This window comes from Panulirus ornatus, chromosome 4 (genome assembly GCF_036320965.1).
Source record: "Panulirus ornatus isolate Po-2019 chromosome 4, ASM3632096v1, whole genome shotgun sequence".
In the NCBI taxonomy this organism is placed as follows: Eukaryota; Metazoa; Arthropoda; class Malacostraca; order Decapoda; family Palinuridae; genus Panulirus; species Panulirus ornatus.
The window spans coordinates 74833150-74856699 of NC_092227.1; the positions used below are offsets into that span (position 1 = coordinate 74833150).

Below are 23550 nucleotides of genomic sequence, written 5' to 3' on the forward strand. Positions count from 1 at the left end.
TTCTTCAAAGCATCTGATGCTATGTAACTCATCTTTGTAATCAGTTAGAATACTTCTTCCTTCTTCCAGAACTTCATTATAGCATTCATAGTGCGAGGTCTGTTGGTAATTTCTTTCATATGTTGCCCATTTCTAGTCCTCTTTTAAGGGATTTTGGTAAATCTCATTTACTCTCTGCATCTCTGAAGAATTTGACAAGGTGTGGTATATCTTTGTTCACTAAACCTTCATTTTTTGTTTTTTCACTTCTCTTTGTTCTCTGATGCATAGTTGCATCTTCATACACTCCATATTGTTTTTTGTTGATAACAGCAGTGGTCCTTTTAGGGTTTTTCCTGTTGCATATGTTCCTTTCACTCTTCATTAATCTTTCTTTAGCTTTTAAACCTTTTCTGTCTTTTGTTAATTAATCTTCTCTGATTTCTTTAACTCGCTTTCTTTCCACTCCTTACTCAGATACTCAGTTTTTCTCACACTGAACAGGACTACTCTGTAGATTTAGACCTCTGCTGTATCTCAGAAAGGGGAAGCAGTACTGGGTTGAATTTGTTAGAGCAAAAATTTAATTTCAGTCTGTAGAGAGAGTCATGGAGAGTGATTAGGTGAAGAGAGGAGAGGTGGTGAAAATCTTCCTATCTATCTTTCTGTCTATATCTCTGATGCCTGTTCCCTCAGGGAACTCCCATTAAGGGGTTGCCTCCGCATTCTTTCATTCTTTCTGTGTGCCCAAACCACCTCAAAGTAGCATGTTTCACCCATTCTACCACTCCACACTTCAGGCCCTTTGCATTCTCTGCCGTACCACATCTCTCATACACCACTTCATTTCTTTCTTCATTCCATCTAGTCACACTAAATACTTTTCTCAAATAGCTCATTTCAACAGCCTGGATTCTTGACCTCTTTGACTCATTCTCTGTACATGTTTCAGGAGGACTATGTTGTCTCTTAATCCTCTCATCACTTCCATACTTACACCTCGACCCTTCATTATTCTGTTATGGGACCTAATGACTCTTCTACCCTGTGCTGCTCTCTCCCTTATCACTCCTTCCATATCACCACACTTACCCAAGAGAGCTCCTAGATAACTGAATTCTCTCATTTATTTCAGTCTCCCCCTCCCATATCCAAAGTATAATTTATTACACTTTCTTCTTTCACTCTGTATGGTTTTACAAAATCTGTACTTTCACTGTTTCTTTTCAAACACCATTACTTTACTTTTACTTGCATTTACCTTCACTCGCCTATGCTTACACACATCATGAAACACACTTGCAACCTTCTGCAACTCCTCTTCACTCTCTGTAAACAACACAGTATCATCCACAAACAGGCTTGCCACTAACCACCATATCTCACTGCCCACTCAATTTCTGCACTCCTTTTCCCTAGTTTTGCTGTCATCTCTCATCACTCAATCCATATATATATATATATATTGAAGTGCCTCAGTGACATCACACAGCCCTGCTTCACTTACATATATCCCAGAACTTTCGCTCAGTTCTCCATCCACTCTTACTCACACATTTGCTCCTCTGTAGAAGGCTTTCACACCATCCAACAGTTGTCCCCCTATACCCTATATCCTCAGTGCATACTACAAAGCATTCCACTTGACTCTGTCATACACCTTCAACAGAAACATAGAAGCTGCATTCAACATCTTACCTTTCACTAAACACTATACCACAGTCATCTTTACTACAAAAATCTGATCCACACGTCCCATACCTTCCCTAAAACCCCCTTGCCCTTTACTTTTTCAGCATTCAGTCACTTCTTTCACTCTGTCAGTTAATATTCTTGCATACACTTTCCCTGGTATACTTAATAGACTTATTCCCCTAAAATTGCTACATACTGCCTTTACACCTTATGAATAATGGAACAATAATAGCTTTCACCCATTCCCCAGGCACAACCTTCTGTTTCCTTGCTAAATTACATTCTTCAGCATTTCAGCCATTATCCTATCCACTTTAGATGCCTTTCCTACCTTCAGCCTCATTATTGCCCTTTGTATCTCCCATTTTGCTATATGCCCTTACATCCTCTTCCTTCTCTCCTCCATACCCATACCTGTAACAACTGCTGGCTCCTCTTCTCCCACATTCATCAGTTCTTCTAAATACTCTTTCCATCTTCCTTTCACTTCCTCGTTTTGATTTAGCAACTTTCCTTCCACTCTCACATCCACCTATTTCCTTTTTGACCTCCTTCCAGTATAGTTTCTTATTATCTTAAAACTTTCCACTTAACTTTCTTCCAAGATTTTCATCTACTCTTTCTTTGCTTTCCTCTATCAGCTTCTTAATATTCTACTTACATATTTTGTATTATTCCCTCTCTAATAGACCTGCTTCCATTTTTGCTCACCATTTATGTTCTCTGTACCAACGTTCGTGGTCTCTCTGGTAACCTCTCTTCTGGTGAACACCATCTGTCTTGTACCTCACCTGATATCTGATTTCATTGTGAGGCCTAATTATGTGTTGATGTTTTCACCAGCTTTTTTCTCATATCCAACCATAGTCTTCACACACGATTCCAGTTTGCTGATGGTGTTTGCTTATTCCATCATCAACACACCTATGGCATGCCTCAAGGACATTGAAACCTAAACTTTGATGTTATTTGGCTCAAGGTCTGTCTCCCAACTACCACTGTGTTTCACCTACTCTCTCCTAAATCTACAAATTTCATATCTTTCTGTGCCTATTTAAACTCTGGCCATGAGGCCATGACATCCTCTCACCTTCAAGCTGAGATCCTATACTTTGGGTGTTTCAACTTTTACCATAAGAAATTGGTGAATTCCTTTCATACAGAAGATTAGAACATTGAAGCCTTCACATTCTCTATTCTTAATGATCTAGAGCAAATTATTAACTGATCTACCCTTATTGTAAATAAATATATATAAATAAATAACCCTTATTTCTGACCCCAGTGATCACTCTCCTAATGTCCTTCATCCTGTAGCTTTACAGTCTTGCCCTCAATTGGTTCACCTGACTACACTCTCATAAATGTATCTATTTTAATAGTATCTTTTCCTCCATTGGTCTCTTCTAAACGTAAATATTAGCTTATCAGTAAAGCTGATAGGAATAACTTACAAAAATCCTTTTCTGAATTTCCCTGGGTAAATTACTGTCTCTTGTGAGGTGATGCTTCTTTCTCCACCAAACACAGAGCAGAGGTTATTGTTGTGGGAATGTAAACATTTATCCCCTCGTCCTCCAAGATGACCTCTTCTTCCAGTCCATAGTTCAGCCATTTCTGATCTGAGACCAGTCAGATGAGAGACCAGGCATATCAGGCTTGTAGAAATTCTCTTTCCTCTAACATCCATTTAGCATATATCACTGCCTGTAATCATTTCAGGTATGTTATCCATGATGTAAAGCATTCCTTTATTCAGACGAAGTGGAATAACCTCTCCTTGTCATTCGTCATTGACTGTTAGGCCTTTCTTGTCTTTAGGTAAGAGGATCACTAACAACCTGTGTCACTTTACCTTTCCTTCACTTATCCATTCTGACAGTACTATAGTAGTCTATCCCATATACAAAGCAACTCTCTTTGGTTCTCGTTCCTCCTTTTACTCTACCTTGAATGACTAACATTTCTTCACCCCCTGATACCCCTCTTGCTAATCCTATGGCTCTCCCTGTAATGTTTTTTCGAACAGTCTGAAAAGCACATCTCTATCTGAACATAAGCAAAGCTTATGGACCTCATTGCATCCATCCCCCATGTACTGAAAGAGTGAGCCTCTGACCTTACCCTTATGCTTGCTTGTGTGTTCCTTTTATGTTAAAACCAGAACTTTACCTTCGTCATGGAAGCTTACGTCGGTATATCACATCCCTTAAAAGGATGACTGTTCTAGCCTCTCCAACTATCATCCTGTTGCTTTGACATATACTGTTTCCAAAGTTTGTGAATTCCTTATCAACTCCCATATTCTCAGACATCTTGAATGTCACAGTCTCTCTGTTACCAGTATGGTCTCCATAATGTGAGATCCTCTGATGATATTCTTTCCAGTCTTACTATGCCTATTATCATCCCTGAAAGATTTTGTGAAACTGATCTAGTTGCCCTTGATATATCCAAAGCTTTTGAAAGTGTGTGGCATTGATGTCTCTTCTCTAAGCTCCCCTCTTTTGACTTCTCTCCCTCACTTTGTTCTCTCATATCTAGCTTCCTCTCTAGCCAGTCTAGCTCCCTGTTTGTTGATAGATCAGCCTCTTCTCCATAGTCTCCATCAACAGCAGTGTCCTCTAAGTTCTGTCCTGTCTTCTGCTTTTTCTTTTGTTTATTGTAATTTCCTATCCTTTACAAATAACCAGATGCATTCATATGCTGATGACTAAACACTACTTTCCTTCACATCCATAGTCTATTTCAGCACACTCCTCTCAGCTCGACCCTAGGCGGCCCGTGAATGTGTCACGGTCAGGAACGCTAACTGCTATATCACAGGAGTCCTTATCAAATGCATCCACTCTTATCACACTTTCTCCTCCATACTTCAACCTTTCAGCCATAATCCCATGCACTCCAGGTGCCTTTCCTACCTTCGAACCTCATTATTGCCCTTTTTACCTCCTTTCCTGCTTTAGGCGTATGTGCTTGTAACTGTAGCCTCATGCTTTTCCACATCCACTGTTTCATCAAAATACTCTTTCTGTCTTCTTTTTGCTTCCTCCACCTGATTCAGCAACTCTCCTTTTTTGTTTCTCAGGTTAACATTTCTGATCTTACATTCACCTCTATCCAGTTCCATTTATTTTCGTAAAACTTTTTGCTCAACTTTCTTCTGAAATTTTCTACTCTTTTAACATTATGGATATGGAAAAAAAGATTCAGTTCTACTCCTATTTGTCACATGTTGTTTTTTCTGTGTTTTGTGTCAGCTTGTCCACTTTATTGTATACTCTGATTTGTAAAAAACATAGATTAATTCTCAATGGTTTTCAGGCACAACACTAGAGCAAGATATGGAGCAGTTTCTAAAGAGTGTGGGTCAGGATTTTTGTGACATAACCCTCATGCTTGATGGCACTCCCATCAGAGCGCACAAAGCTGTTTTAGCGGCACGTTGCTCATACTTTGAAGCAATGTTCAGGTCATTCATGCCAGAGAATAACATAGTGCAGGTATGTGATATCCTTTGTTTTCTATAGTTTACTTAAAAGATACACTCTTCAGTCTTCCTCAGTCAAGGGAAATTTTTAAGATGGTGTCAAGTAACCCAGTAATGTAGCTTTGGTCCTAACACAAAATTATCCTGTTACCCAGCCAAACCCCAAAGATCAAGAAGAGGAAAAGTCCGTGAACAGAACCCCAGTGGCACTCCACTAATCACTTCAATCTATTTGGAGAAGGCTCCTTTGGTATATGTCCTCTGTTACCTTTCACTGAGATCAAATTTTGTCCATTGCGGAAGTTCCCCACATTCTTCCATGGTGATACTGCTTCTTAATCAGCTTCCCATGCTGTACAGTGTCAAATGCCTTGTGGCAGTCAGATACAGAGTCTCCACCCAGCCTTCCCTTTTTGTTCAAGACAGAGCTCACTCTCTTGTAGAAATCTAAAAGTTTTCTTTTGCACATGACCTTTCCCTAAGACCATGCTGTTTCTCACTTGGGTAATTTCTCCTCTGTAGAGTGTCATCAGTTTGTCTTCTGATCATCTTTTATAGAACCTTACAGACCACATTCGTTTGACCAGTATGTAGTTCATTGCCTCTTCCTGTTCTATTTTCTTATAGCTAGTTATGATGTCACCCTTTTCCATTTCCCAGTCGCTCTGCCTCTCTCCAGTGACATCTTGAACTGTAATTCACATCTTGAACTGTAATTCAAGAGGATTATCATGTGTATCTCCACATATCTTCAGCAACTGTAGGTGAAATTTTGTTTGAACCATGATCCTTGTGTGGGTTGAGACCTTTAAGTATTCTATTGAAGTCTTTTCTAGAAATTTTATTGTTTTCTAAAACCTCTTCCTCATTTCATCTCATCAGTGTTGGGGCTATAGTGTCTTCCACTGTGAAAACACTTTTAAGCTTGTTATTGATTTTTTCACATATCCCATTTCATTCTCAACATTTGTACACTCTGAATCCCTTAGCCTGATCAGCTGTCCTTTAAGTGACTGTGGAAAGATTTAGATTTTCTCCTGCCCTGTCCCTAATATTCTTTTCAAATTTCTTTGTTCCTTCTTTCTGTTTTAGTGCAAACGTGTTACTTGCTCCCTTATACCTCGCAAATGCTGGCTAGCTGTAGTGCCGTGTATATCTTTGCCATTTCACATATCAAGGCTCCTCTACTATTTGACATCTTTTATTAAATCACTCTTTCCACTTTCTTACTAGTCTTTTTGTATTTAAGGGTGTTGGAACCCATGTTGCTATCCTTTGCTGCAAATTTTGCAGATCTCTCTCCACAAAGCCCCAGTTCCTGGCTCTTGAACTCCACTTCTCAGTCTCTTAATATAGTTTCCATGATTATATCTCTTCTACACATCTTGTCTCACTTCTGCTCTTTTTGTCTTCATTCACCATAGTTTTAAACTTGAGCATTACACGATAATTTTTTCCTGTTGATACATTATATTTGATATTCTCAGTATCCCTGGGGTAGGGAGAAAGAATTCTACCTCTGTACTCCCTGTTTGGCTTAGAAGGTAACTAAAGTAGGAAGGAACAGGGGACTGGAAACCCTTCCCTTCTTGTATTTCATTTTCTAGAAGAGAAAACAGAAGCCAAATGGGAAGTGCTCATCCTTCTTGAAGGCTCAGGCTGATTTGTCTAAATGAGGAGAAGAAAGAAAAGAAAGGTTGTATGTTTGAGGAAAGATAATTGGATGTTCTGGCTCTTGAGTGAAACAAAGCTCAAGGGTAGATGGTAAAAGGGGTTTGGGAATGTCTTAGGGGTAAAGTCAGGTGTTGATGATAGGACAAGAGCTATGGAGTTGTGGGAGTGTGTCAAAGAGTGTAAGGAAGTGAGCTCTAGACTGGTGTTAGTTAAGATAAAAGTGGATGGGAAGAGATGGGTGATTATTAGCGCTTATGCACCTTGCCATGAGAAGAGGCAAGCGTTTTTGGAGCAGCTGAGTAAGTGTATCAGCGATTTTGATGCAAGAGACTGGGTATTAGCAATGGGTGATTTAAATGCGAAGGTGAGTAATGAGGCAGTTTTTTTTTTTTTTGGGGGGGGGGGGCATGGGGCATTCAGTAGCATGAATGGAAAATAGAAATGGTGAACAGCTTTAGGAGTTTTGTGCTGAAAAAGGACTGGCACTTGGGAATACCTGGTTTGAAAAGAGGGACATACACAAGTATAGGTATGTTAGTATGAAAGATGGTTATTGGGCATTATTGGATTATATATTGACTGATATACTTTTGGACATGAATGTTCCTAGAGGGATAGCTGGTTGGATGTCAGATCACAAACCTTGTAAAGGCAGGGGTGGAGATTTGTAGAGGTTTTTGGAAAAGAGGAAACATTACTGGCAACAAGAGAGTGGTGAGAGTAAGTGAACCTGGAGAGTGACTTGTGTGAAGAAATACTGGGAGAGATTGAGTGTAGAATTGCAAAAAGTGAGGATAGAGGAAGCTAGGGGGATGGATGAGGAATGGGAGGTATTGCTGGCATGTGGAAGAGAAATTGGCAGGAAGGCAAGAGGAAGGTGTAGGGGATGAAAGAAAGGGCAAATGGGAGTTGGGATGAACGAATATCAGTAAATCTTAGGGTAAATATGATGTTTTGGAAGGAAATTGATAATGTGCAAAAAACAACTAGAACGAATGGGAACATCATTTAAGAGGGCAGAGGGGAAGTGGTGGCAGGTACTGTTAAAGTGAGATGGAGTGAATATTTTCAAGGATTGTTGAATATATTTGATGATACAGTGGCAGATGTAGGGTATTTTGGTTTGGGTGGTACATGGTGAGGAGGTCATAGAGAGTAGTTTAGTGAATAGAAAAGATGTGGTGAAAGCCATACATAAGATAAATTGTTGCAAGGTGACTGGAGTGGATAGTATTGTAGTTGAATTTAAGAAAGGGTGGTGACTTATTGTTTGGTTAATCAAAATTTTCGGTGTATGTATAGATCATGGTATGATGCTTGAGGATTGGTTGGATGCATATATAGTGCCATTGAATAAAGGCAAAGGGGATAAAGGTGAGTGTTCAAACTACAGACATATATATTGTCAAGTGTACCTGGTAAGTTGTATGGGAGTGTGATGATTGAGAGAGTGAAGGCTTATACAGAGCATCAAATTGGAGAGAAAGCGTGATTTCAGGAGTTGTAGAGGATGTGTGGATCAAGTGTTTGCTTCAAAGAATGTTTATGAGAAATACCTAGAGAAACATGGATTTTTTTGGGGCATTTATGGATCTGGAGAAATGATATAATAGGGTTGGTAGAGATACCATATGGAGGGTCTTCAGGATGTATGGAGTTAAAGGAAAGCTATTAGAAGCAGTGAGAAGTTATTTATTTAGGTTGTATGACATGAGTATGAGGAGGAACAGAGGAGAGTGAGTGATTCTGCGTGAAGGTTTGTCTGCAGCAGGGGTATGTATTGTCACCATGGATGTATAATTTGTTTATAGATGGGGTGGTGAAAGAGTAATATGCAAGAGTATTGGAGAGAGGGGCAAGTATGCAGTCTGTAGGGGATGAGGGGGGCCTTGGAAGTGAGTCTGTTATTTGCTGATGATGCAGCACGGTTTGCAGATTCAAGCGAGAAACTGCAAAAGTTGGTGACTTGGAAAAGTGTGTGAAAGGAAAAAGGTGCAAGTAAATGTGAATAAAAGTAATGTCCTAAGCAGGATTGAGGGACAGGTTAGTTTAGGTGTGTACTTGAAGGGAAAAAACTAGATGAACTGAAATGTTTGAGATATTTGGGAGTAGACATGGCAGCAAATGGAACCATGGAAGTGGAAATGAATCATAGGGTGCTAAGGGGGCAAAGACTCTGTGAACATTGAAGAATGCCTGGAAAAAGAGATCTTTATCTGGGAGGGCAAAAATGGGTTTGTTTGAGGGTATAGTAGTCTCAACAATATTGTATGGGTGTAGGGCATGGGCTGTATATGAGAATGTGCAGAGGAGGATGGATGTGTTGGAAATGAAATGTTTAAGAATAATATTTGGCATGAGGTGGTTTGATCAAGTTAGTAATAAAAGGGTAAGAGAGAGGTGAGGTAGTGAAAAGAGTGTGGTTGAGAGAGCTGAGGGGAGTGTGCTGAAATGGACTTATGGAGAGAATGAATGACGAAAGGTTGACAAAGAGGATATATGTGTCAGAAGTGCAGGCAACAAGGAGAATGGTGAGACCAAAGTTGAGATAGAAGGATGGAGTGAAAATGATTTTGAATGATTGAGACCTGAACATGCAGGAGGGTGAAAGGTGTGCACTTGATAGAGTGAATTGGAACAATGTTGTATACATGGGTCAACATGCTGTCATTTTGACTGAAACAGGGCATGTGAAGCAGCTGGGGTAAACTGGAGAAAGGTCTGTTGGACCTGGATGTGGATAAGTAACTGTAGTTTCGATGCCTTACATATGACAGCCTGATGATGGATGTTAGCACACGTGGCCTATCTTCATATGTTCAGCTAACACAGGAAGCAGTAATCAAGAGTGAAAAAAAACAGATATCCATGCTGATTAGTGTAAAGATAATATCTGGCAATGATTGGGTATCTGTCCCTCTCATCCTTATGTGCTGCGTGACATGTTGTATTGGGAATTTTCCAATATACATCCTAAAACTTGGGTAATCAACTATTTATAATTTATTTGCACTGTACAGAGAGGAAGTTACATATCTGTGGGTACCTATCTCTTGAAAATTTTCTACTGTCACACAACTTATTGAATTTATGTATGCTGTCTGCATTAACCAAACTTCAATCATTCTATTGATTTATCTGCCTGTTTTTACTTATTTACATCACTTTCTTGCTTAATTTCATGTTATGTCCTCTGGATACTCTATCCCTACATATCTCAAAGAACTGTGCACAGTCTACATCATCAGTCTTTTTTAAAAACATAAAAGTTGGGATCAGATCACCCCATCGCTTTTCTCTCTTCCAAGGTAGGCAAATTTAAACCCCTTCCTTTGTAACTATTTTTTTCATACATGTATGCCATTTTCTGCATCATTAAGGTAGTGTCATGAACAGACATAGAAATGACCTTATTCACTCGCATCAACTTTCTAGCCATCATGTGTAATGCACCAAACCTAGAATTCCCTATCGATAATCAGGCCCCACTGTCCTTCGTATGGTTTCTTCCAACCCCAAGTTCAGCGCATGAACAGCATGTTGTACCCTGTGGACCACATCACTCCTGTTTGCTTTTTCCCTTGCATGTCTGTAAATAAGCCTGCTTAATTAATTCTGGTATGCATCTCTGTTGCTCTCCTCTGGACCTTCTTAGTTTTTTGTGCCTCTTTAGTTGCATTGACTAAAACTGAGAAGCACAGTTATATATGTAGGATATGAACAGCTTACAAAATATTTCTGTATTGGTATACTTGAAAGCTATTCTGATATTTTCCAGAAGATAGTTTGTCTCCATCACTGTTCTAATGTGGGATTCTGGTGACAGGATAGGGATGATGTTGATCTCCAATTCCTCCTCATGCAGAGTCCTGAAGCTTATTTCTTTCACCTTGACCCTTCCTCGTTACATTTAATTGGATTGAATTTAGTCAGCCATGTATCAGACCTATTTTGAAGAGTTTCTGTAGGTTCCTTTGTAAGCTGATGCAATCATCCTCATTTTTTACTTCCCTTATGATTTTTGCATCATTTGCTGCCTTATTCAGATACGTTATTCTCATAGATCAAGAAGAATAACAGTCTCAAATCAAAACCATGGGGCACTCCACTAGTGACCTCCACCTTGTTGGAGAAGGCCCCTCTGACGTGTCTCCTGTTCCCTCCCGCTTAGATGATAATCTGTCCATTGGAGGAGTCTCACCCATATTCTTGCTTGGTATTTCATCTCCTTTATTAGCTTTCCATGTGGTACTGTGTGAAATGCCTCTTGGTGTTAAGAAATAAGCAATCTACTCAGCCATCCATTTTGTCTAAGACAGAGTTCACTCTCATGGAAATCAAAGAGGTTCATCACATGTAACTGGCTTTCCCTAAAACCTTGTTGTCTCTCACTTGGGTAATTTCTCCTCTGTAGAACATCATCCCTCTGCGTTTTGATTAACTTTTTCTGTACATTACAGATCATACTCATCAAGGAGACTGGTCCGTAGTTCAGCACTTCTTCCTGGTCTCCTTTCTTATAGATGGGTATGAAGTTTGCTCTTTTCCACTCCCTTGGCACTTTGCTTTTTTCCAGGGACATCTCAAACAGTATTTTAAGAGGTCTGTCAAGTTTATTTGCACACATCTTTAGCACATTAGGTGAAATTTGATTGGGACCATGAGCTTGTATGGGTCAAGGCCTTGTGTAATTACCTATTTCTGCTGTACAGGGAGTTTTACGCTCGTGGGGCCCCATCTCTTATGTGTGTGTGTGTGTGTGTGTGTGTGTGTGTGTGTGTGTGTGTGTGTGTGTATATCACCATCCACCATATGGAAAGTATTTGTTTATATAGGTAAGTATGCTTATAAAGTTTAAGAGACCTGTAAATGAAAGAGCAGATTACAGATTACAGATTGTTTTTCTTTAAGTGAAATTATATTCTTTCATCTTTGTTTATTTATGGATAATTTTGTGTTAGGTATGCTTCATATCATTGTATGTTATTATAATACTTTTTAACTTCTTGCCTTTTTTCTCCACACATGCTTGCCTTGTCCCACTTTAGCAAGATAGTGCTAGAAATAGGTGAAGTAGCCTCATTTGCTCACATCCACTCGCTAGATGTCATGCAAAATGCACTGAAACTGGAGCCCTTCTCCACAATCAAGCACCACAGACCATTCTATGGTTTTTCTTGACCGCTTCACATGCCATAGTTTAGCCATTAACTGTATGGCACAGTTCCACGCCCAGATGGGGCAACAGTAGTGTAAAACTTTCCCTGTAACCCAAAAATATAATCACAACACTCCAGTTCATCCTTGATTCCTGCCTGAATGTGATTTCTTTAATTGTTTTTACTTTAATTAGGTATTAAGCATTGTTCATGATTTATATGAACTGTTTTTTCCATATCTTGTGTAGCCGTCCTAATACACGTTTTGAGTTTGTATTATTGATTTTATTTTATTCTGTCTTTCAGATTGCTATTGGAGAGATGATCCCATCACAACAATCATTTGATTCACTGTTACGATATATATATTATGGAGATGTAGATATGCCGCCTGAGGATTCTCTTTACCTTTTCTCTGCACCATACTTTTATGGCTTCACGAACAATAGACTTCAGGTATTGTATATATTTTTCTTTCATTGCCAAAGATGAGCAATGATACTTTTCAATCCATTCTCTTTATTTTGAGGATGTGTTATTAAGTGCACTGATTTTTACATTAGATCACCTTTTTGGATTGTTTTGAGGAAACCTCCCTGTACAATACATAGAAATACTCTTTTCAGTCAAGATTGGTAAATCATTTGCATTAGTGAAGATAATATATGTTGTTATTTTTATTAAAGCAGAAGAGAAATTCACTGAAGTAGATTCTCTATCATTTAGCAACTTGAATATATTCCCTTGTACATAGCCTTACTTTGGCAGCCATGTAGTGACTTCCTCATTATAAAGTTAGAATTCCCTTTAATGTTGTTCCATGCTGTGTCTGAAATTTCACATCCCAGTTCTTGTTCGATGGAAAATTTATTTAGCTTCCTTTGTTTGTCATCTTTTTTTTTTCTCTCTCTCTCTCTCTATCTCTCTCAAATACCAATTTTGTATTTCACCAAATAAGTGCAGTACTTCATTTTGAATGTTTTAGTCAATCTGTTCAAGCTGGGAAACACTACTTCTGTTTCAAAACACAGCTTCAGACCTGAACATTGTGGTGAAATGTTCAGGTCTGAGGTAAGTTAAGTCTCTGTTTGTAATGTAGAAATGGGTGATGTCCAGAGCATAGACAAGAAAGTGAGACTCCTAAGTGTCATGATAGTGAGGCTTCAGATGGGTATTTGTCTGGTGAGGTAGTGTTTGAGGCTGTCATGGTGGTAAGGCTTCAGATGGGTGTATGTCTGGTGGGGTAGTGTTTGAGGCTAAGTTGGGTGGGTGGTTATTTTGTGCTTTTTAGGCCATTTTGATGTTTTGATGTATATACATTTTTCATTGTTGTGTTTTTTATGGGTAAGGGGAATGTGTGAGTATAGATGGCTGAAGTGTGCCTCATGGGTAAGCTTTTATATCTATTTCAGGATTACATCACCCAACTACATGTTCTTTTTTCATTAGTATTCATTCCAGTAGTATGTAAGTTTTTCGCACCAGATTACTGATTTGTGAAAGTGTTGATTAATCCACCATAGTGGGTAAAAGATAATGCAATAATTCTTTCAGGCATTCTGCAAACAAAACTTGGAGATGAACGTAACTTTTGAGAATGTGATACAAATCCTTGAGGCTGCTGATCGCATACAAGCCACAGATATGAAGAAGTATGCACTCAACCTTATTGTGCATCATTTTCCAAAGGTAAGGATTGGTATTTATGATGTTGACATTTAATGATTAATATATATATGTATTATATAAGTTTTTGTCCCTAGGGTATGGAGGAAAGAAAACTACTCTCATATTCCTTGTGTGTCGTAGAGGGTGACTAAAATGGGCAGGAGCGGGTTGCTGGAAACCCCCCTTTTATTGTGTGTTGGCCTCTATCAGGCAAAGAAAATGTGAAGAGGAGATGGTGTGAGAATTTGTAAAGATTTTGGAATATGTTATATGATAGGGTGGCAGATGTAGATTATTTAATGATAGGGCTACAGATGTGGGGTGTTTGGGACTTGGAGGTACTCAAAAGAAGTGTTATGGCAAGTGGTATGGTGAAATGAGAAGAGGTGAGAAGTCAAGCAAGGAGTGTTCTTTCCTCTCAGGGACTCAAGCTGACATGTCTGAATATGTTTCGATGGAACCAGGACAAGATGGGATTGGTAGGAAATTAGATGTTTGAGGGCAGTATGTGGTATAAGGTGGTTTAATTGAGCTAGTAATGAAAGGATGAGAGATGTGTAATGATAAACAGAGTGTGATTGAGAGAGCAGAAGAGGATGTGTTAAAATGGTTTGGACATTCAGAGGGAATGAGTGAGGAAAGGTTGATGAAGAGGATATTTGTATTAGGAGTGGAGGGAACAAGGAGAACCAGACCAAATTGAAGATGGATGGATGGATGGAATGTAAAATATTTTGAATTATTGGGGCCAAAACATGCCGGGTGTTGCAACTTTTCATGAACGACTGAGCCATGAGTCATGTCTGTTTGTGGGAAAAACTATATTTCAGAAGTCACTTTTATGTAATGAAGAAAACTTTGTAGGCAGGCCATCCTGTTTAGTATCAGACATCTAGAAAATGGATGGAAACAGTGAATCCTGTTCTAATGCATGGAGATAAAACAATGTCTTAGATAGATATTAGTCTTTTAACACAGTTAACTCATTGAATTTTTGAAGGAAAAATTTGGTATTTAAAGTAGATGTACATGGATAGGCATTTTTTGTTTATGAATTGAATAGTTAGTGAAATGAAAGCTATATGGATTAAGAGGTATGGGTATAGAGTTAGGGATATGGAAAGTAAAATGTAAGGTGAAGTAAACCTCAAGAGGAGGGAAAGGGTTAAGTGTGTGACTTTATGTCTAGGTTCTGTATTAAGTTTTCAGAGAGTATGCTAAGTGTCAGAAATATAATGCTTCTGGAAGATAAAAAAAAAGAGATATTTTGCTTCACAGGGCTTTACCTAGAGAATGATGAAGAATTTGATTCCCTCCACACCTGTCAAGGGTGCTTAGAGTGATATACCAAGGGCTAAGACAATGCATAATGCTTTGTACAGTTATGTATAACATAACAATCATATTGGAATAGTGAAGTATATCAGTGAATTTCAGTATTTACAACTAACACCACTGGACATTATTCCAGTATATATTATGATGACTTATGAAGCATTCATTATTATTATTTTTTTTGGCATCCAGCCACAATATCACTATTATCAGGGGGATTAGTATCAGGATTTGGTGGGATTCCTGGAAAATATGACTACTCCCATAAAGTAGAATTGAGTAAGCTGTTTATTTGATAAGACTTGATGTTGATGAATGTACATGGAATGTTTATTATATGTTTTTTCTAACTGCTGATATAGATGCATTCTTCATTTGTATGAGAAGGTGCTAAGATGTTATTAGTATAAGACTTAGTACCTATATAAGGGAAAGCACTGTTGTGAGGACCATCCTATGAAATATGTTCTTGATTTTGCAGAATATTTGTTCACCACTTTCCAGAGTGACTGGCCTTAACTTAGATATTTTTTTCTATCATTTGTTTCTTTGTTATCAAAATATATATTAATGTCAATAATTTTCCCTTAGGTGGCCCAGCTGCCCAAGATGCGATGCTTGAGCCGTGACCTACTTTTAGATATCCTGGAGGCCCTTGCAGAAGACATGTCAGACTCAAAACTTTGTCATGATATGTCATCCATTAGCCTCAGCACATCAGATTCGGGATGAACCCTGTCAGAATCATGGACTTGGAGAAACAAATGTGCAAATGAAAGATGATAAGATTTTATCTTGAACAAAAATTAAAATCTACCTCTCATGCTAGTGGTGGACACCACAGCTGGTTAAGAATCAAGTGGCTAGTATACATTCTTATAGGTAAAAGTGTATGTGTTCTCAGAACTTTCTGCAAATGTGAGTACTGCCTGTAAACAAAGAAGTTTGTCTCTTTGTGGACTGGCACATTATCTGGGATCATATTTCCATCTTTTGAGACTTGGAACTCTCAAAAGCTAGATAAGATTGAAGCTATTTGATTGCAATCATATATCACAATTTTTTTATTTGGGCTAATTGGAGGGAGATACAGTATTGTAAATTTCTTAATTTGATTATGACATCATTGAGTATAGCCTTATAGTGCTGTATTGTATGTATGTTATTCTTTTGTCTGACACATCCACAGCATTTACTTTTACCTGGTTAAAAATATGATGCTTTTCAACTTTTTTTTTTTTGCCTATATAAACATCAAACTGTGTAATTTAATGGTATTTACAATATGGCTAGATATGCAGGATCCAGTGAGGAAGAGGACAGCTTTTCACATGTCTCAGCAGTTATATATCCCAAAAACCACTATCATTGGAGAAATCAAGTAAGTGCAATGTATTATTCAGAAATCAAGTAGGTACTGTTAAGGAATACATGTAAGGGTTAGGAGTGGGGAACAGTCTGACAGAAAAAAAATATTATTCACATGACTAAAATGTGCATATGAATACCACTTTACGTAATGAATTTTTCAAGAACTTTAGAAATTCCAGAAAATTTAACTATTCTTGAGAATAAAATTGATAGACAGTTGGGAAGATATTATTTTTTCAGGTATGGTTTGGAACACCAAATGTTGCCTACAGACTTCCTGTTTTTCATATGCAAAGCCCCCACTATTTCATGTGAATCCAATATTTTAACTGTAAGCTTTCCTTTCTTTCTTGGTGTACATTTTCTGTATCAGCCTGATTTGGGACTGGAGACTGTGAAGTTTGTTCACATAATTTTATGGAGATTTCATACTATTATCAGATAATCAGGCACAACCTATCAAACTGGGGAGATTCATGTGGGTCACTTTTCTTTTTTAATTAGAACTTTATAAAAGTACATATTTTTTATTCCAAAACGTTTGTGCCATTGCTTGTCAGAAACAGTCGTGTGAAGACTTGCCAAGGCTTTATTATGTAAGTCCTTTATAATTTGTTTATTTTGATGAGAAGTTTTTGAACATCAGTTTGAGAGAATTAGAGGACTGCATGCACTCTGGCTAAACAACTTATTCAGGTTATGCTTTGAAACATGTCTGCTACTCATTTAAACATTATCAGTATTAAAGAGCAGTAGTGGCTGGATGTTAGGTAGCTGTATAATAATCTGTTTATATCCCTTCATGGGGGTGGCCATGACAAAAAAGTCTCCATAACTAGTGAACTTCATTGCCACTTCTTCACCTTTAGTACCTCACCCTTAACAGGCCATTGGCAGGAGGGAACTCTTTTTCATTATTTCCACAGGCTCCTACCTGATGTTCCTACTGACTACTACTCTCTAATGTGTCTACCTAATGCCCTTTCCTAATATTCCAACCTACTACTTTTACATAATGTTCCTACTTACTGTTTGTTCCTAGTGTTTTTAATTAATGCTGTCAATTGCTCCAACCATTTAGACAAATACAGAACTAGCGCATGTTGCTCTACAGAAAAATCTAGAGTTATGAAGAATGAAATGTGTGATTTAGGTGTTGTCAAGTGTTATCTGTGACAAGGTAAGATTTTATGTTTGTGGACAGAATGCTAGCTGTTCACATGTGAGTGAAGCTGAAAGAAACGAAAGCAAACTGTGTCAGAGGAGTGCAACTTGACAACCTCTAAAGTGCTGGCACACAAGCCTTCCTGATACCTAGGAGGTTAGTACTAATGATATACCTCCCTAGTCGATTGCTGCCCACCATCTTCTGCTTACTACTTGTGAGTAAATTAATAACTCAAATTAATGATACAGATTTGTTTTTAAAAGTCTCTGTATGGTCATAACATCCACAGACTTGAAGGCTATCAGTGCCTAGAATACTGGCTCACCAAACAAGGTTTATAATAACTTAGACAATGTTCATAATAACATCAGCTAAGGTTCATGTTTTGTCTTAAGATTCCAAGAAAAAAAGGTACTTTCTCATGAGGATTCCATTGGACAGACACTTTTCCAAACAATAATTCTATACTGGAAGGAGCAAAGAATATCAGGACCCTGGTTCTGTCTTTGCCTCTCCTGCCAAAGATATAGAGTCTTTAACAAAATGTCTTACCAAAGTTTCCACATCATCACCACAGGAAAAGATTTTTGCATAAAGAATACAATCTAGGCGCTTTTGCAGCTCCACAAATGAATAATCTTGTGAGAATTCCAAATATCCTTCCAGTTGCTACTCAGTATATCAGTGATACTCTAGTTGGGATGTGGTGCCTGTGACTCAAGTACTCTCTTTGCATCCCGTCTGAAGACACAGGGATATGAGAGTCTGGACTTGAGCAATATCCTCTCAGCATATTGACTGACTCTTATGATTCATGCACTGAGAGGAAATCAAGCTTTATTGAATTTGTGAAGGAACCAGTCCATAAGGAATCAGTATGACTTCCTCCAGATAGATACCTCTGATTGGTTCCACTAATGTATTGCTGGTACACTAGTCAGGACAAGGAACTTTAGGACTTGGGATATTTCCTTCATTAATATCTGATCAGTACACCAGCAATGTAGAATTCCATACAATGAAAGCAACCAAGCTTTCTTTGTTGAGGTTCCATAAAGAACCAGCCTTCATCCATTTCTGGTGCCACCTCGCCCCTCAGGAAACAGCATTGCTACCCCTTCTTCAGTGAGGTAGTGCCAGGAAAACAGACAAAAACGGCCACATTCATTCACACTCAGGCTTTAGCTGTCATGTGTAATGCACCAAACCTACAGTTCCCTATCCACATCCAGGCCCCACAGACTTTTCTATGGTTTACCCCAGACGTTTCACATGCCCTGGTTCAGTGCATTAACAGCACATCGACCGTGGTATGCCACATTGTTCCAATTCACTTTATTCCCTGCATGCCTCTCACCCTTCTGTATGTTCAGGCCCTGATTGCTCAAAATCATTTTCACTCCATCCTTCTACCTCCAGTTTGGTCTCCCACTTATCCTTGTTCCCTCCACCTCTGACACACATATCCTCTTTGTCAACCTTTCCTCACTCATTCTATTATGTCCAGACCATTTCAACACACCCTTTTCTGCTCTCTCAACCACACTGTTGATTACCAAACATCTCTCTTACCCTTTCATTACTTACTTGATCAGTCCACTTTACACAACCTATTGTCCTCAAGCATTTCATGTCCAACATATCCATCCTCCTCTGCACAACCCCATCTATAGCCCATTCCCCACAACCATATAATATTGTTGGAACTGCTGTTCCTTCAAACATACCCATTTTTACTCTATGAGACAACATTCTCTTTCCATACATTCTTCATCGCTCCCAGAACCTTTACCCCCTCTCCCACCCCTTAAGTTGTAGAATTAACATAATGACTTAGTCCACGTCATAATTGATATGCTAAACTTGTAAGAGTTAATGTGTAGTGAAAGGTCATAGGAGTGCATTTTGAGAGTACCTAGATTTTAATGCAGTTGAAGGAAGTTAACAGCTGTTGGTAATTAAGTGGTCCTAATGCAGACATTTTATTCAATTAATATTCTATGTATACCTGTCTTGTCATAGTCCAGCTTTCAGGGAAAGAATGCATGTAAAATCTTTTGCAGATAATATATCAAGTCATTGAATATCATATGCTTGAAAATGTATGAGAAATTCTGCATACTGTTGAGAGAGCAGAAGAGGGTGTGTTGAAATGGTTTGGAAATATGGAGAGAATGAGTGAGGAAAGGTTGATAAAGAGGACGTACGTGTCAGAGGTGGAGGGAACAAGGAGAAGCAGGAGATCATATTGGAAGTGGAAGGATGGAGTGAAAAGATTTTGAGTGATTGGGGCCTGAACATACAGGAGGGTGAGAGGTGTGCAAGGAATAAAATGAATAGGAACAATGTGGTATACTGGAGTTGACGTGCATTTACCTCCCTCACTATCCCATCTGTAAACAAATTAAACAACCATGGGTGCATCATACACCTGCCGCAGATCAACCTTCACTAGGAACCATTCATTCCCTTCTCTTCCTGCTTGTATACATGCCTTACATCCTTGATAAAAACTATCTCAATGCTTCTAGCAGCTTTCCTCCCACACCATATATTCTTAAGACCTACCATAAAGCATCCCTATTAACCCTGTCATGTGCCTTCTCCAGATCCATATGCTACATACAAATTCACCTTTTTTCTAAATTTTTTTGCACATTTTTCAGTTCAAACACCTGATCCACACATCCTCTACCACATCTGAAACAACACTGCTTCTCCCCAATATGATGCTCTGTACATGCCTTCGCCCCTCTCAATCAGTGCCCTCCCATGCAATTTTCCAGTTATACTTAACAAAATTATGCCTCTCTCATTTGAACACTCACCTTTATTCCCTTTGCCTTTATACAGTGGCACTATACATGCATTCCTTCAATCCTCAGGCACTTCACCATGATTCATACATACATTGAATATCCTTACCAACTAGTCAACAACAGAGTCACCCCTTTCTTAATAAATTTAACAGCAGTACCATCTGCTCCCTCTGCCTTGCCGGATTTCATCTTCTGCAAGGCTTTCACCACCTCTTCTTTCTTCACCAAACCACTCTCCCTGACTCTCACTTTGCATACCACCCTCACCAAAACGCCCTAAATCTGCCACTCTGTCATCGAACACATTTAACAATCCTTCAAAATTCCATCTGCTCAATCCATCACCTCCTGTTATCACTTCCCCTTTTGCCCCCTTCAACAATGTTCCCATTTGTTCTCTTGTCATACTCTTTCCTTGAAAGTACTGCCCAAATACCTCTCTTTTCTCTTTAACTAACAACTTTACTTCTTCATCCCACTCACTACCCTTTTTAATCTGCCCACCTCCCACTTTGCATATGCCACATGCATCTCTTGCACATACCACCACTGCTTCCCTAAATACCTCCCATTCCTCATCCACTCCCCTTGCTTAATTTGCTCTCACCTTTTGCCATTCTTCACTCAACCTCTCCTGGTATTTCTTCACACAAGTCTTTCCAAGCTCACTTATCTCACCACTCTCCTCTCGCAGACATTGTCTCCTCTTTTTAAAAAATCTCTACAAATCTTCACTCTCACCTCCACAAGATAGTGATCATGTACTCCCAGTAGATTTTCAAACCACTCCTTCCCTTTATCCTTGAGCTTCTCTGCACTCAGAGCCAGAACATGTAGGTTTCTTTCCCCAAACATACTACCTATATCTCGTCTCTTTTCATCTTGGTTGCATCCACATACATTAAGACCCCAATCTAAGCCTTCGAGTAGGATGAGTATTCTCTGCTTGACTCCTTCGGTTTCTTCTTTTAGAAGTTGAAATACAAGAAGGGGAGGGTTTCCACACACACACCCCAGTCCCGCCCCCTTTAGTTGCCTTCTACAACACTCAGGGAATATGGAGGTAGAATCCTATCACCTCATTGATATACAGTATTCTGCATTTTCTTTGTTAGAAATGAAGTGCTTTCAGATAGTGTGCGGTGTGATGAGGTTTGATCATGTAAAAAATGATAGGGTTGGAGATAGATGTGGAAGTAAGAATACATTTGAGAGAGCTGAGATGGTTTGGATGTATGGAGACAATGAGTGAGGAGAGGCTGATTAAGATGATATGCTTCTCAGAATTGGTGGAAAGAAGAAGTGGGAGACCAAAGATGAGATGGAAGGATGGAGTAATAGATGTTTTGAGTAATTAGGCCTTGAGCTTGCATGAGGATGTGAAACAGTACATGAGATAGAGCAAATTAGGCCTGTTTGGCATAAGTGGTGTTGTGCTATTAGTGGGCTGAAACAGGGCTTGTGAAGCTGTCAGGGGAAACCTCAGTTTGGCTCTGGATAGGGAGCTTTGGTTTCGGTGTACTGTACAACATGACAGCTTGAGAGTGAATGTGAGCAAATGAGGTCATTCAGAGTCTGTTATTGGAAATGGTGAAGAAGTATGAAAAAATCTGTATGTACAGGAAAATGATTATTTAAAAAATTTCATACTGGAATGAGAAAGGTGATTTTGAGAATGAAAAAATCCCAAATTTCTCGTGATTTTGAAATGATTGTAAAAAGTATGATGCAGCAAAACATGCTTAGGCATTTACATTTGTACAAGAGAATGATTCAAGTTAAACAAAATAATAAGTGAATGCTTTGTAGCAAAGGGGAATAGACCATATTTAGAGTTAAGTTAATGAAGAGGTTTGCAGATGTATGAAAATGTTTGCAATGCCAGGATTTTTCTGACTCTTATGCTCTGAATCTTTTACATTTGTGTCCAGTTCAGGATACATGTTATAGAGAATGGTAGATTGAGCAAGACTTACTTTGTTCTTCTTTTTGTGACAAAGGTGAGATCTTGAGGCTTGGCTTGATTGACAAGGTTTTATTCATAATGATATATGTTGAGCAGTTTATCCTGTCATTTTGAAGCCATGGGCTAAACAAAGACTCGCTGCCCAGAAATTGTATTTCCAAAAAAGTTAGGGAGGGTATACATTCACTGTTGGTGAATTTCTTGTTGATGAATGTTTAACCTTTATCTAAAATCTGTATGTTACTAACTAATTTTGCTATGTGATATTGTAAAGAATATGCTTAATATCTTCTACCTTCTCCAGATAATTTTGCAAATGCCAAATCTTGAAGTTTTCTGTTATCTACCTATTGTGCAAGTGTTGATGACATGTATGTCTCCTAGATAGAACAAAGAACAATCACTTATGTAAAACTTAATGTTTGTGCAGTTAGAATCTGGTGTGTTTAGACTGATAGAGGTCTACATTTTCTGCTGTGATTAATACAACTGCCCATCATCTGCAAAATGCATCTCAAACACACTATATTGTGTTATCTTTTGTACAAAAATTCTGATACGCTTAGAGTGACTGGGTAATTGTGCTAGCCTGAGCCTCTTCTGGGCCCAGAAGCACAAATTGAATGATGTTAACAATTATGACTTAGCTAAAGACTAGAATTATTGATAGTAATTTCTAAAATTCCTTGGAAAACTAAAACATGAGAAAAATTCTGATGTATTTTCGTCTTGAAATGTGATTTTAAATGCCATATTGTATAAGAATAATTACTGTTGATGATACAAGAAAATTAGCAATATGTTTTGAAATTTAGATAGCTAATGAAGCTACTATGTAGTTTCAGCAGCTTTCATAAGAAACTGCCTAATATATAGAGACAAGACAAATGTTTTGTTGTATAATTTCTGTCAAGTGCATCTTTTTCATGTACATATAGTTTTGTACTCAACAGTTGTCTTGACGACCACTTGTAATTTTTGTGTAATTTTCAAGACATAATAAGCTTGTCTTGCATTCTCAAAGTTTTCCCAAGTTTTCTAAGGTGAATTTTGTATTTGAACATTTTAAAAGGTAGTCTGATTGTTTTTTATACTTATTTAATTATAAATAATGTGTGGAACTCATACTATTGGCATATGTATTGTTTTGATGGCCATCAATTATGACATGGCTTTTACATTTGCAAATTCATTGCTGTGACAGATTATCATTATACCCCATGTTC

The 23550-nt window shown here is 38.4% G+C and overlaps 1 protein-coding gene across 3 annotated transcripts in view; it reads left to right on the forward strand.

The window, feature by feature from the left end:
* Positions 1 to 16228, forward strand: part of Lztr1 (Leucine zipper like transcription regulator 1) — a 75732-nt gene extending 59504 nt beyond the window's left edge. For 2 of the 3 annotated variants that reach the window (XM_071697012.1, XM_071697006.1), the window contains exons 13-16: positions 4999 to 5177; positions 12304 to 12453; positions 13552 to 13686; positions 15592 to 15870. In XM_071697012.1, the coding sequence (XP_071553113.1) occupies positions 4999 to 5177; positions 12304 to 12453; positions 13552 to 13686; positions 15592 to 15732 (605 nt within the window). In that variant the 3' untranslated portion in view covers positions 15733 to 15870. Of the gene's footprint in view, positions 1 to 4998; positions 5178 to 12303; positions 12454 to 13551; positions 13687 to 15591 lie in introns of all 3 variants that reach the window. The other variant, XM_071696998.1, reaches the window with a different exon arrangement.
* The last annotated feature ends 7322 nt before the right edge of the window (positions 16229 to 23550 follow it).